General features: G+C 43.1%; 1 protein-coding gene across 1 annotated transcript; it reads left to right on the forward strand.

The window, feature by feature from the left end:
• Positions 1-649: 649 nt before the first annotated feature.
• Positions 650-14,206, forward strand: rab11fip3 (RAB11 family interacting protein 3 (class II)). Its single transcript, XM_049760074.2, has 14 exons — positions 650-3,080; positions 4,811-4,904; positions 5,399-5,475; positions 6,722-6,894; positions 8,599-8,799; positions 9,512-9,649; positions 10,238-10,273; positions 10,348-10,441; positions 10,515-10,759; positions 10,872-10,953; positions 11,027-11,164; positions 11,236-11,391; positions 11,454-11,594; positions 11,661-14,206. Exons 1-14 carry the CDS (start codon positions 1,704-1,706, stop codon positions 11,772-11,774), a joined length of 3,066 nt encoding a protein of 1,021 aa, XP_049616031.1. The 5' UTR covers positions 650-1,703; the 3' UTR covers positions 11,775-14,206.
• The last annotated feature ends 47 nt before the right edge of the window (positions 14,207-14,253 follow it).

Below are 14,253 nucleotides of genomic sequence, written 5' to 3' on the forward strand. Positions count from 1 at the left end.
GCTTAAATGCAGTGATTCCCAACCACAATGCCATTGATCATAATTATGGGAAATATCAGGATTGGGTTCAGGTTTAACTGTTTCAAGATATATGTATATATTTTTTATTTATCTTGTGCATTTAGTCATATCTATTCAATCGGAGAGTCAAAAGTAGTTTATACCACGTGAGGGCGCTATAACACCACAAATAAAAACGATGCATCTTTTGCATCCACCCTAAAGCGCTTCTGTCGTTTGATTGACAATATTGCAGAAATCAAAATGACTGTACAATAATTTGATGTATTTGTGTGTTTGTAGAGGGCGTGCAATTCTTGATGGTGTTACAAGTTTGCCATATTTTCTTCACTTGATAATGATGACTCAACTGTGTTCCATGGTAAATTTGGAAACTATTTCCTACAAATTATTATATGTAGTTTTTAATTTACCATCATATATTACTCGTAAAATTTATGCTAATCAAACATATTAAGTCATATTCTGCGCTTTTATTTGAGCAATAAATATGCAAACTAAAAAAGACGGGATTATAAATTGAGTAAATCTTTTGGGAATACCAATTTAATGGGGAAAAAAGTGACAATGCAGAGTGTTTTGTACGCTTGCGTCAGACGTCAGCGTGTCTGCGGCGACAGGAGGAGGAGGAGGAGGATGACGAAAGGAAGAAGGGGAGGAGGGTTGGGATGCTGATGCGAGAGACAACTCGTACGTGACAACATCAGCCGCAAAACGATGGAACATATTCTCGTCATTTAATCCGTTTTTTATCTAATCGGAACACGGAGGTGTTTTGTGCGGAAGATTTTTTCGGGGGGGAAGGAATGAGCAGATTTGTCACGGTCTGCGTGGGTTGGCCGTATTTTTGAGTCTTGACACAGGTGGATTTCCGTCGTCAAAAACTAAAAAGGTACATCGCATCGACGGAGACAACATCGGAGAAACTGACTTTGAAGCTGATTGGTTTTTTTTTAAATCCAATAATTTCCCCCAAGGACTTGAATGGCGGACGGATCGTTTGGCCTGGTCGCGAGCGAACAGGCTAATTTGGGCTAGCTCGACAGCTAGCCAATGACAGGGGAGCGGTAGGATGCTGGAAAGGAGGAGTTATTCTTAGTGTTTTCTTTTTCCTCCATTCCTTCCAGGATAAACGCTTGACACTCTCGTTGCAATGCCATTTAAACGCCAATGTTTGGAATAATATTTCAATTTAGAAATTATTATTCCCCCCCTCCCCACGCCCTCATCGTTTTTTGGGATCGCTCGCGAGGGGACGCGATGAGGTGATCGGCTAAGCTAATAATGTTGTCAAAATACTTGCTAGCGTTTTTTGTTTCGCAGCCAAACTATTACTCACGTCTTTTTTGCTAATTTCTCGACTAAAACGTTTTACGATGTTTGGTTTGAGACGGCAAGATTTTGGAAAAGCCATGCGTGGAACCTGCCATGCCCGAAAGGCACCAAGTGAGTCAAACCAGCTTAAAGATTTAACAACTAAACATGGCTTATCGATAAACATTTAAAAATGACTTTTATATTAGCTATCACGTTCGGTGAGTGTGGCTGCCAATCTGTCAAGTTAAAAAAAATTTAGTGCTTTGCTAAACATTTTCACACGCAAGTAGGATGCATTAATATGAAATCGTAATAATAATATAAGATGAAATATGGCATGTGAGTTTGTTTTTGAGCTGAAATAGATGGAACCCACGGTGGTGTCTAGCCCTTTGGGGCATGCGCAGTGGGAATCGGAGCAATCGTTTCCTCTCGGATTTCTCACCCTGGACTCAGACAATGGAGGTGTCCTGTGTCAAAACAACAACGGGCAGACAGGTTTGCATTTTGGCGATCCCAATCTGACATCCCAGAAAAGTGAAATGAACAAAGTCTACCAGGACACTCCAGTAGAGTTGGATCAACTTTTGTATATTTCCGATTATCCCTGTGGAGATTTGTTTTTTGAAGAGCGTCACTCCACTGCTTCAGAGACTTCTCCTCCCTCGGAAGCAAACAAGGAACCCGATGAAACCAGTGACTTCATGCTCTCGTGGCTGTTTTCTCCTAAGCTTACTGATGTGGTTGGAAAAAACTTTGCATTTGAGGAGGCCTCTCTTCACACCCTCAATGGACAGACTGAGATAATCATCAACAGTAGCGCTCCGGTACTGTCTTCCCAATCTGAGTGGGATTCTAAATCAAACCCAGGAGATTCACTTCTTTCCATAGCTCCTCCCTCAGAAGATCAGACTTGTGTTGCCTCAGAATCATTGGGTGTGTCACATGATGTCAGTGAAGGACTGCCAGAAGTATCACGGGAGGAGGCTCCGGTACAGAGCAGGGCGACTTTGTCACGTGAAACTGGAGACAAAGGTTTATTCCTAGATCAAGTGACAGCTCCGCTAGTAAACAGTAGTTTGACCCCGCAAGAGCTACCTGAGAACAGTCTTCCACGTAACCACAGCAGCACATCACCAACTTGTCCTTCAGAATCTTTATTGGATTTAGATGGTCTAGAACTTGACAGCGACCATCCAACAGGTGCACAGCTGGATCCAACCCAGGATGCCACCCAAACGCTATTCAGGACTTTAGCTCTCCAAGACCAGAGTGACTCAGCTCCTGTGATTTGGTCGCTGACAGACTCTCCAGATGAGGATGTCTTCACCAACGGTGACCTCATCTGCGGGAGCTTCTGTGTGGAAAGTACGTCAAAAGATTTGATGGAAAGCAAAATATGCTCCAATGAGGAAATGGCTTTGGATGGAGCGTGGAACTTAAATCCGCCGGAGGGAGTAAATGAGGAACCTGCTCCTGTTAACAATCAGCAGGATTTTAATGTCCTGGATTTGAGCGGTTGTCCTGAAAAAACTGGATGGATGATTGAGCAAAGTGTGGAGACTGTTTCCCTCTCGAAGATGGTGGGAGATGACTCAGTACCAATGGTTTCGGCTGTGAACGCAAAAGAGCAAGATGCCTCGCCTCTCAAAACTGTCTTCGATGCGTTAGACCAGGACGGAGATGGATTTGTTCGCATTGAGGAGTTTATGGAGTTTGCTACCGCCTATGGCGCCGATCAGGTAAGATGTTAGAAACTAGCTTCTAACCTTTCCACAGTAGGATGTCACTTGTGTGTATTTATTGCCAGCTCAGCGTCACATGACTCAAATCAGCACGGGATTATTTTTTTTTTCCCCCCAGCGTGAGGATTTGGGTTATCATCTAAATACGGCCGTCAAGCATATTGCTTGCATTGGCCAGGCATTTCCTCCGTATGTCAAACGCTAATCTTCTCATTTGCATAATATTTGCATAAAGGATAATCTCCTGTGAAATATACATCAACTATTCACTCCGTCCCACCCGTCTCATTTTAATTTAAAGAGACAAATCTGGGGGTGTTTGAAGTATATTCAGTTCTACATTTCAACGAGTTTAAGCTAATTGTAGTAAAACAACAAGGTGCTATAACATTCAATGTGTATGACTTTTACTTTTGTTTCTTAATTCATTCTCGCAAATAAGGCGGCAAGACAACAGCTCGGTATTTGCGTACTTGTTGAGCATGCAAATGTTTTCTCCGGAATTATTTGGGAATAAGGTAGCCATTATATTAAAATTCTACTGCCGTGAAAAAGTTAGCTAAAAGTTAGCATGCTGGTGTGCTGTTGTGAAAAAAGATTCTTTCAAATGTTTTCATCCTCTTGCTAACCGCCACGCTCGCTGCTTTTGACCCCAATTGTGCACAAAAGCCGCAGCTAGCCGTATTGTGGCGGCAACTGGCTTGTCCGTTGACACTCCCAACTTCACTTTGAGCCCCCCCCTTTTATGTGCTGCCCCTCTAATCCACAATGGAATGTTCACTGGCCTGAACCGTCCCCTTTTTAGCTCCTCTTGTCTCGACTGTATGAACTATTTTTTCCCCCCCTCTCTTTTGCTTTCAGCTTATCTGTCAACCCATTGATCATTTTATCAGTGCGTTGGAAAGGAAACTATTGTGAGCACACCCCCAAGGGAAACTCCTAAATTCGTTCTGACTAAGTGCTATGGGGGGTGCACTGAGGCGTGCCCCATCACTGATTAGACACAAATAGAGGAACGAGAAAAACCACAAGGCCCTCGAAGCTCGGCCGATAAAAATGTTTACTTATGGATGGCTCCTCAGGGCTGTCTGAGTTAGTATTGAATATTTCACAGTGTCATAAGGGAAACGATTAATCCACTCGTTGGATTAAGAATTGATTTTCACACAAAACAATGTTAAACAGCATTCGTTGATCTTGGAATTTATTAGACGCGTGAGTTTTCTTAGCCGCCTCAAGTCGGAGATCAATACCGCTCAGCAGATCAGCTTGCTCGCAAGAGTAACGGATACCAAATTATACGTGGTGTGATTGTACGATAATCACAGGGTTGTGTGGTGGTGTGTTATTTGGGCGTCCATTTTGATTGTTTGCAATTAAAGGCAGGCCGCTATCAAGCTGGCATCGGTGATGGCACTTTTTTTTTTTTTTACCCAACACAGAGTTCTCCGGATTTATGTTATTTTTATTCTCCGAGGTACTCCAGCATGCTCTTGTTGCTAGGTTACCGCCTGATAGAATATACAGTATGTAGGTGCTCTTACGTAATACTAGTGTGCAGATATTATTTTAGATGCACTTTGCACATATCAACATTTTATTTTTTATTCTAAGGGTCACGTGGGGTCGACACAGGCATAAAAAACATTTTTTTTTTGCAAGCACATATTTTTCTGTTTTGATATTGTGACATTTTCTGAATATTCTGCTGTGCTTTTGCTTTTCAGGTAAAAGATCTCACCAAGTTTTTAGATCCCAGCGGTCTGGGAGTCATCAGTTTTGAAGACTTCCACCGAGGGATTTCCGCTATCGGCAATGGAGGCGAGTGAAACGCATTGTTGTGGTAAAGTTAGATTAATTTCTGAAGGTAAATTGAAATAAATCAAAAAGAAATATTACGATGCTCCACTCAATCCATTCAGCCGTGTTGATGCCATTAGACTTTTCCAGAGCTTGAATAGGTCTGGTTACCCTGAGACATTAATAAAACATGCACTTGAAAGCTTGAGCTCCACCAATACTCGGGGCATGTCGGAGAGGGCAGAGAGTCCTGTTCGCCTAAATAATTTAGAGCCCCCACCCCCTTCTTCTTTTTCTTATTGTCCTTCCTTTTGGTTGCCAAAGCTGGCTTGTAAATGCACCTTCAGGAATCTCAGTCATGCCTGTGTTGCGTTAATTTGAAAACAACATGGAGCTTTTTTGACTCCTTTACTAAAGCGTCTGATAGCAAAGCACGGCCATGTTTGCAGAGTTTCCTTTGCACAATGATGTAATGTTTACACGTATGAAACACGTGTTGCCTCTCCTACCCGCAGGTCCCGAGCCGCAGCTGTACAGCGCAAACTACAGCCCGGGCGACGGAGCCGTCGGTTGTCCGGAAGAATACGACGAGGTGAGACGCCGTGCGCAGCGGTCACGTGCTACTTCCTGTCGTCGTGGTAACAAACCGAACTCTCACTCTTGCCGCCGCAACTGAGCAAGCTATCATTACCGCTCGGAGAATATTCCGCAACACCAAACAACCTGCTTTGGCTGACATTGAGTAGCATCTGGCAGGCTGAGCTTTCCAGGATTCTTTGATAAATATTGAATCGGGCGGATCACAAAAGAGTCTTACATGAGCTCGGAATGTTTTTATACTTGCGGTTTGCATATCTGACATTCCTGACCATGTGCTCCATTTGTATATTTAACCGCCATATTGTTGCTGGCCTCTGCAAAAATGTAAACGTTGTGCATTTTTTGAACAGTGGAGTGCGATAATTAGTGTTGCCTTCACCTTTTGCTGGCAAAGAAATATAGTTTTTTTTTTGTTTAAAGAAAATATTGGTATAGGTTTTTAACTGTTTTAATAATTGCATAATAAATGGCCTTGTAGAGTGATTGCAATCAAAGTAAATATTAATCCAAAGTTAATTATTGATCCAAAGCGATTGCTGTGTCTGTCGCTTGCCTGCTGGCTGTGAGTAACGTTTGAACGTCCTGCATCTTTTTTTGAAGTAGTCCCACTACCTGTGTCCACCGACTTGTTTTTCCACTTTGGGAAAAAAAAAAAAAAGAGAGTGCCTCCTCAATGCTCGCACTGTTCCGCCACTGTTTGCTTTCAAAACAAGCGAGGTGACGCTGTACGGCCGAGGGGCAAGGACCTCTCCACCCAGTTTTTCCTTCACTCCCCATTTTCCTCCTTTTTTTAAAAAAATTAAATACTTACATTTATTTTAAAATCAACAGCCACCTGTAATGCGGTCGCTCGACTGAAACGCTTACCTAACACTTCCATGATGTGCACTTTGAGATACGGCAGATTCATAATCATTGTAAAAGCATTGAAGCCTAAGAAAGATTACGTCGTCGTCATGGTGACGGAACCTTACTGCTGACTAACTTTTATAGACTTTGGTCTCCTCCCCCCCCTGACCACCCAGCGGACCTGAACGTGTGTGTACAGTACTTTCCATTTTTCAAAGCAGCTCTGTCTCAGTGGAGGAGAGGAAAGCGTTTTTGGATGCTGGAATGGCACGCCAGCTTTTCCTGTCCTAGAAGAATGATTGTAGACATGGTGGCTAGCTTAAAGATGTTTTTGATGCATTTTAGATTTTCAAACTAATGATTTTTTTTTTTTTTGTGTGTGGCCGCAGCAAAATGAGGTGACGGACAGCGCTTACCTGGGTTCCGAGAGCACCTACAGCGAATGCGAGACCTTCACGGACGAGGACACGGGCGCCCTCGTGCCTCCCGAGATGCACGAGGATGTGGACACGGACAGCGGCATCGAGGCGGCACTTCATGACCCCGAAGAAGCCATAAACAGGTTGGTTCAAAATATTCAGCTTTTTTTTTTTTTGTCACAACCATCATGACTGAGCCAAAGGTTAAGCTTCCATTAGTAAGTTCAGTGACCCTTGGTCATGTGATGTCCGCGCCAGTCGTCCCGGGTAAGTGACTTCGAGTTCTATTTGGGTCAGCAGACGGGCAGATTAATGGGAAGGATAGGTTGCTATTCTTGTGGACTTTCTGGAATCCCATCTGTATTTTTCTGAATGGCCAGCAAAGTTTTCACGCTAGCCAAAGCTGAAGCACTTTCTCAAGAGATCCTTCCAACTTTGTTAAACAACTTTATTATGTTGTCATTCTTTTTGGCTGGGAAAAGTTCGAGATAAGACCACAGAAAAAAAAAAAAAAAGTTCATGGCAGTTTGGAGTAACAGGTGGAATTTATTTGGACTTGTCCTGGTTTTTTTTTTGTTTTTTTTCCCACCCTTTGGAATTTTTTTTCCAAAATGTGTCGTGTTTAGGCCAAATAACAAGTGCTGACTTTGTGATCTGCCTGGATGACTGATGACTTCCAACCTTGAATTCCAGGAAGTGTTGAGCTCAGCACTTTTGTTGTTTCCCCCCTAATTTTTTTTTCTTTCTTTCTCTCGGAATAAGCCGTTTTCCTCCATTGTCCGTTCAGGAACGCTTCCAAAGTCCTGATGTCTCCTGACTTTTTATTCATCCAAATGTTGAACCTCATGGGTAGAATAAAAATCAATTGATTAACTTCCGGCATTTTTTTTCCCATCATCAGATTGAATGTAAAGTCGCAGGCAATGTGATTCTCATTTAACTAGGAGGCAGCGTCTTTAAATTGATTAAGGTTTTGCTAGCCAAGCACGTTAGCATGCTAGTACGCACCGAGGAGGGGATTAAGACTGTAACAGGATTAGCCTCCCCCAAACCACTCCCCGTCCGTCTTCGTGTTGTGTGTGCCCACACACATTTGGCCCTCGGTCGATCGGCCGGACTGTCTGATGACCGTTGCTTAGCCCTCAAATCCGTGGTCAGCCCCGATTCCCTTTACTCTGACGCACAAATGGACAACCTCGCCTGACATCTTAACAAGACCGTCTCACGGAAGCTTTGGTTTTGTTTGAAGTTAAATCGTAAGACTTCAGGATTCCACTTTGGTTGGCCGGGGTCGTACCCCCAGTTGCTCCTCGGCTTTCTCGCCAGAGCATTGGAGGGCGTTCGGCGATGCGTTCTCTTCCCTCGTCCACCCTCTGCGTGAGGGAGATCAATTCGGGAAGATGTTCCAAGAACTCGGGTAAAGGGTAAGTGGCTTGTGAATTGGCGGTGTTGCTTAGTCTAATATTTGTTTAGAGCGGTTGAAAGTGCTTTTAACACCCACCCGTCTTGGCCTTCAGATAGGAAAACAACACTTGATTTGTGATGATTTGGTCATCCTGAGTGCTCTCGTGGTCTTCTGTCGGAAAAACAGGAAAAGGCTTCTCTCTTTTCAGCTTTTAAGTAAAGATCAGCGGGCATTTTGTTTCAGGCAAAGCTGCCATTTAGGATTAATGTGAATTAGCAGATTAGCCACTTGTCCAGATTGCCGCTCTTCTTGTGGCTAGATTAATTGCACTTGACTGAATTGTAAAATTGTTCCTCTTTCTTCTGCCTGTCCAGTTTTTTTTTTTTTTTTTTCTATTTCACAATATGTTGAATTTAAAAATGACTGTTTTGTGTATGGCTAGGTTCTCGCTCAACTCGGAGCGACACAACCCCTCCCTAGTGGCGGTCATCGGTGGCGAGGAGGAGCATTTTGAAGATTTCGGGGAGAGCAACACCTCGGAGCTGCTGCAAGAAAGCACCGAGGAGGGCGCCGATGTCTCGCTCGACTGCTCTCTGGCACAGAGCCCTCAGCAGATCGATGTCTCCGCTCTGCTCTCGCCGAGGTACGCTCTTGATTTAGTAACGACATGTGGAAATATGGACATCATTGTGCCATAAAGGGAAATTTATGTGTTAAATCAGTCCTGATAAGCAATAAATAAATACATTAGCACAGCGTATACTTTTGATAAATAGAAAAACAACCATGGATTATTTTATTATGAAAATAAGCTAGTTAGCGTGCACATTTTGATCCATAAAATGTGAACACCAAAGTTTTCCCACCCCTGTTTTAAAGACTAAGGTCAAAACATGATAAGATATCTTTTCTGGCGAAGGGCAAGATAAATATTCGCTACATAGTTTATCGTCTCACTACAAGCGACGCTGACGAGAAAAAATGATTTGAAAACAAGTGCATCCCACAGATTTCACCCACTGGGTGTGAATGCGTCATGCTTAGCAGTGGCGGCCCACACACACATGGATGAACTTCTAAATATCACGACTGCTAAAGAATTTGTCGTTCGAAATTCATCATTTTACTTTTGGCTTTGAAAATGATTCATTCGAACATCTCGCAGCAAGAATGAAAACGGACGGAAGCGTTTTCTCCACACTGACTTTCCCGACATCCTTCTCAAGGAGTCTTCCTACCTCTGAAGTACCTCATGGGTCTTTTCCCCACCTTAACTCACCCCCTCCCTCCTTCCCTCCCCCTGCCTGTCACTCACCACTTCCGTTCTCGTCCTCTTCCTTCCCTCCTTCTTCCAGCGCACCCGCTCCTCTCCCAGACTGCTTTCAGAGCTTCCTCAAGGAGGAGGCGCTGGATTTTTTCTGTAGCCAATGTCACAAACAAATAAGTCGTCTGGAGGACCTCTCCACCCGTCTCAATTTCCTAGAGATGACTAGGTAACGCTCGTCTGCTCTGTGGCGCCGTTTGCAGTGTTGCGCTAGTGTGTTAGATAACACGCATGCTCCCGTCCCGTGTGTTTGTTGTGTTCCATTCCCGCACACATAGTATCACCATGACATATTTTGGCTACTCCCAAAAACGCTTAACAGATATCACAGGTGAGTCATGGCTTTTTTTTTTTTTTTTTTTGGCTGCCTTTTGTTATCTCCCGCTTCACATTTTGAGTTACACGTTGAATGAAGCTTTTCAAAAAGTTGATTAGAAAAGACTTGCTGATCCAGGATTACTGGACCAGTAGCGGAGTTACGCTAACTCCCCGAAATCCCATTTGATCTGCCTTTGGTAGTAAAATGGTGCCGGAAAAAAAACATTTTGATACATTTAAAGAATTTCCAGATCCATTATGGAGTGTTTGTGTTTTCAGTATTTTGTTTTTGATATTGATAGTTTTAGAATATTTTGCTCCACAGTGGGGAATCCTCCGCTAGCAAAGTAGCGATGGCAGTGATAACAAAATGGTGTCTCCTTTCTTTATCAGTCGTCTCTTCCTGACTACTTTCCTGTTGTTGTTTCTCCCCCTCTAGTGCTGGCAAACGATTGTCCAGCAAGAAGGTGGCAAGGTAAGCAGATTTTGGATATTTTGGATATTTTCAATCTGGCCTAAGTGTGATGGTAAGCTATGTTTTGCTCCTAGACATCTTCTGCAGAACAACTCGATAACGCTAGACACGGTCAGCGACCTCACCCGTGACATCCTTGAGTTGGCTGACAATGACATCACAGACAAGGTGAGCCGTCATACATTAGTCGCAGTTCGAATAAACATTCGCACGCTAATCGTTGGCGTTTAATTCTCGGCAGATGCTACTACTTGAGCGTCGCGTGGCGGAGCTGGAGAAGGAGTCGGAAACTTCGGGGGAGCAGCACGCGCGCTTACGGCAGGAGAACCTTCAACTGGTGCACCGCGCCAACGCTTTTGAGGAACAGCTGAAGGAGCAGGAGATGCTCGCCGACGAGCAGCTGGAGCACGAGACCCGGCGCCACAAGGAGGCCCTGAGCAAGATGGAGAGGGAAAGAGGTCTGGAGATGGAAAACCTGCAGTCCAGGTACATAGAATATGTTTTGTTATGATCCTGCTAATAAGTCAAACTGTGAACTGGCTCTATACTGCCTCCATGTGGCACGGAGCTGCAACCAATTTTGACATTGTCTCCACAGATTGCAGCAGCTGGAGGAGGAGAATAGCGAGTTGAGGTCCTGCGTTCCTTGCCTACGAGCAAACATCGAGAGACTAGAAGAGGTTAGCGTAAAAGTTATTTTCCATCGAAAACATCCCAGTTGATCTCGGCCTTTGCTTTTTTTTATTTTCACAGGAAAAGCTGAAGCTGGAAGACGAGGTAGACGTCATGAACGACAAATGGCGGGATGAGATGGAGACCCGACAGAAAATGGCCGACAAGCTGAGCCATGAACGCCATCAGAACCAAAAGGAGAAAGAGAGCACGCAGGAGGTGGACCCCCTTTGTCCACGCTCGGGGAATAACGGACTCCCAATAACCGCTGTCCGTCTTGTCTCCTGCAGTTGATTGAGGACCTGCGGAAGCAACTGGAGCACCTGCAGTTGTACAAATTGGAGGCGGAAGCAAAGCGAGGCCGCTCGCCCAGCGCCGGACTGCAGGAGTATCAGACCCGAACCCGGGAAGCAGAACTGGAACAGGAGATCAAACGACTCAAACAGGTAGAAATTTTGACTTTTTTTTTATTTCGTTTTTTTTTCTCACCGTCTGACTCCCTCCCCAGGACAACCGTAGCTTAAAGGAGCAGAACGATGAGCTGAACGGCCAGATCATCAACCTGAGCATCCAGGGAGCAAAGAGCCTGATGTCCGCTTCCTTTTCCGACTCCCTGGCGGCCGAGATCAACTCGGTGTCCCGCTCTGAGGTGATTGACTTGGTTATCGCTCTTCTGTCTTGCTCCATATCTGAACTTCCTTCATGTACATCACAGTTGATGGAGGCCGTCCACAAACAGGAGGAGATCAACTACAGACTCCAGGACTACATTGATAAAATAATCGTGGCCATCATGGAGTCCAACCCCTCCATCCTTGAGGTCAAATAGGCTCCGACTAGATGGCGGGGCATGAAAAGCCACACAGTGACCTCATCATCTAGAATAGCAACAAGTAATCCAACACCATAATAGAACATTATGATATTCGTGTGTGTGTGTGTGTGCGTGCGTGTCAAGCGCTCCTCAGGTTCTGGTGACTTCCATGTATTTTGGTCAGAGGAACCCGAGCCTGCATGAATGAACGCAGCACCCCCATCCTTGAACTTTGAACTTCAAAAAGAAGGACAATTGTATACCTTGAAGGCCTTAAACGCAGAGGTGGTCAAACGTAAACCGGAAGCGTCGGGATTTTCGTACCAAGCTGCTGACTCGTGAGGATGAAGCACTGGTCTGATTTTTTTTTTTTTTTTTTTATTGATGAAGGACCTTGGTGAGTTAATGCATCATTTGTTTCTGTTTGTATTTTTTTTTTAAGCAATGAAACAAGGGTCCTGGTCTTCAGGTGGGATGGAAAGTGAGAAGGTAAATTAGACAAATCTCACAATACAGTTCCAAATAAAAAAAAATAAAAAATAGCGAAAATTTTGATGGATAATTTTCCCCAGTGTTAAAAAAAAACAAAAAATAGCTCCCACCTGATTCCAGTGTTCTCTTGCTGAGTGTTTATGAATTATTGTCAATGAAACTGTCGAGACTGAAAAGAAGTTTAACTGGTTATATGTGAAGAGTATATAAAACCGTTTGAGCATTTATAATGAGAAAGCTTGATGAGTGCAGTTTACGAAAAAGGTTTAATTGTGCACTTGTAGCGGGAAAAATGTTACGAATTAATTAGTTCTATACGTACTCAAACGGTTTTTATACTGGAGTAGAATGGTTGCACTTTGCACTAAATTTTGTTTTGCTTATATTGTGTTTTTATATTTTTTTTTTGTCTAAGGGATCAAAATGTAATTTGACAAGTTTGCGGGAATTTAAAGCACGCTCAGGTGTGGGCTCACGCGATGACCAACCTACGAGGCAATCATAACTGCCACATTTAATCGACTTTGCTAAGTTCGCGCAGTCGCGCCTCAAGGTTTACGTGGACTCGGCCGAAGAGCCAACCTTGAAGTTTTCTTTCACCCACGTTGCACACGGATGCTGCACCCATGTGGACAAATGAACAATTGAGTGAGTCTCAAATCTTTCTGGGGTGGGGAAAAAAAAAAAAGTCCAGCTTTGCTTTGTGCACAAAATGTCCTCATGCTCACTTTGTCACTCACAACGCTTTACCTGCCACTCCTCGGAATATGGCCTTGGATGTAAATGACTTGTAAAGTTTTTTCTACGCTCATTCTAGATTGTAGGTATTTTTTTAGTCAGATGGGAATAACAACAACAAATTATTTTCTCATCTCCTATGGTGAGAAAAATTGCTGAGGCTGCCTATATTCATTTCTAGCATGTAGCGTGTACAGTTTATGTTCTCTTGGAATCACAGATATTTATTCAATATGTGACACAAAGACATCATCTATTCATTTTTTTTTGTTATATTAAGGCAATATGGAATTTATGGTGACTAAGAAACGTGCGTATCATCTCAGCTCGTTCGTAATAATTTGCCGCAAAAGGTTATTAGTTGAGGTATTCTGTATATTATCGTGACCGCTCGAGGGTCTTTCTCATAGGTATACAACTTCTAGAGTCGTCTTCCCGTTTGGAGTCAGGTACTGCATGGAAACACAGATTTTCATTGTATACTTAAATATTCAGGCTACTGACATTCTCACTTTCACTGCGATTGGGACTTTTGGGTTTTTTACAGATGTGCTTCTGAAATTGTTCTGAAAAGTGATTTTAATTTTACAAACAGGACACGGAATGATGCCAGCTTACTGAGCATGAGTGATGGTTGACGCACTAATACTTTAAACAGTGACATGCAACATTCCTTTATTTTTTGGGGCAGAGCTGATTGCACTTTAACCACATTTTATTCTTTAAAAGTAAATATGTGCTAATATAACCCCAGTTCATCCGAACAGGAAAAAAAAAAAATCACTCTGCTTGTCTAAAACACTGCCTATAAACAGGCCTGGTAGGAAAAGCACTGACCACACACACGGCATTGTTAAATCATCAATTGTAAAACCTTTGCTGTAAATACCAATTGTCATTTTTGTGGATTTGACTCCCATGCTCACTTCCAGTGTCCAAAGAAAATTCCAGGCACCACCATCACTATGCGTAGTGTATGATTTGACATTTATTGTATGACATGGAAAGATGAAATATTGTAGAAAGAAGAAATTGTAAAACATATTCATATTTTGCGAAATAAATGTATAAATTATATCAGTATGGGTTAAAACAATGGTTTATTTTTATGTTTGGAATATTTCCTGTACTTGGGGTAAATACTATAATTTCAGTCATTGTAAAAAGAGAAATTATAAAAGTAAGCAGTGAGTAGGAAAATAAAAGGAATAAAGTTACTGGCTGGGTCTGATTTATTTTTATTTCAATATCATACATATTACAT

This window comes from Syngnathus scovelli, chromosome 21 (assembly GCF_024217435.2).
Source record: "Syngnathus scovelli strain Florida chromosome 21, RoL_Ssco_1.2, whole genome shotgun sequence".
Classification (NCBI taxonomy): Eukaryota; Metazoa; Chordata; class Actinopteri; order Syngnathiformes; family Syngnathidae; genus Syngnathus; species Syngnathus scovelli.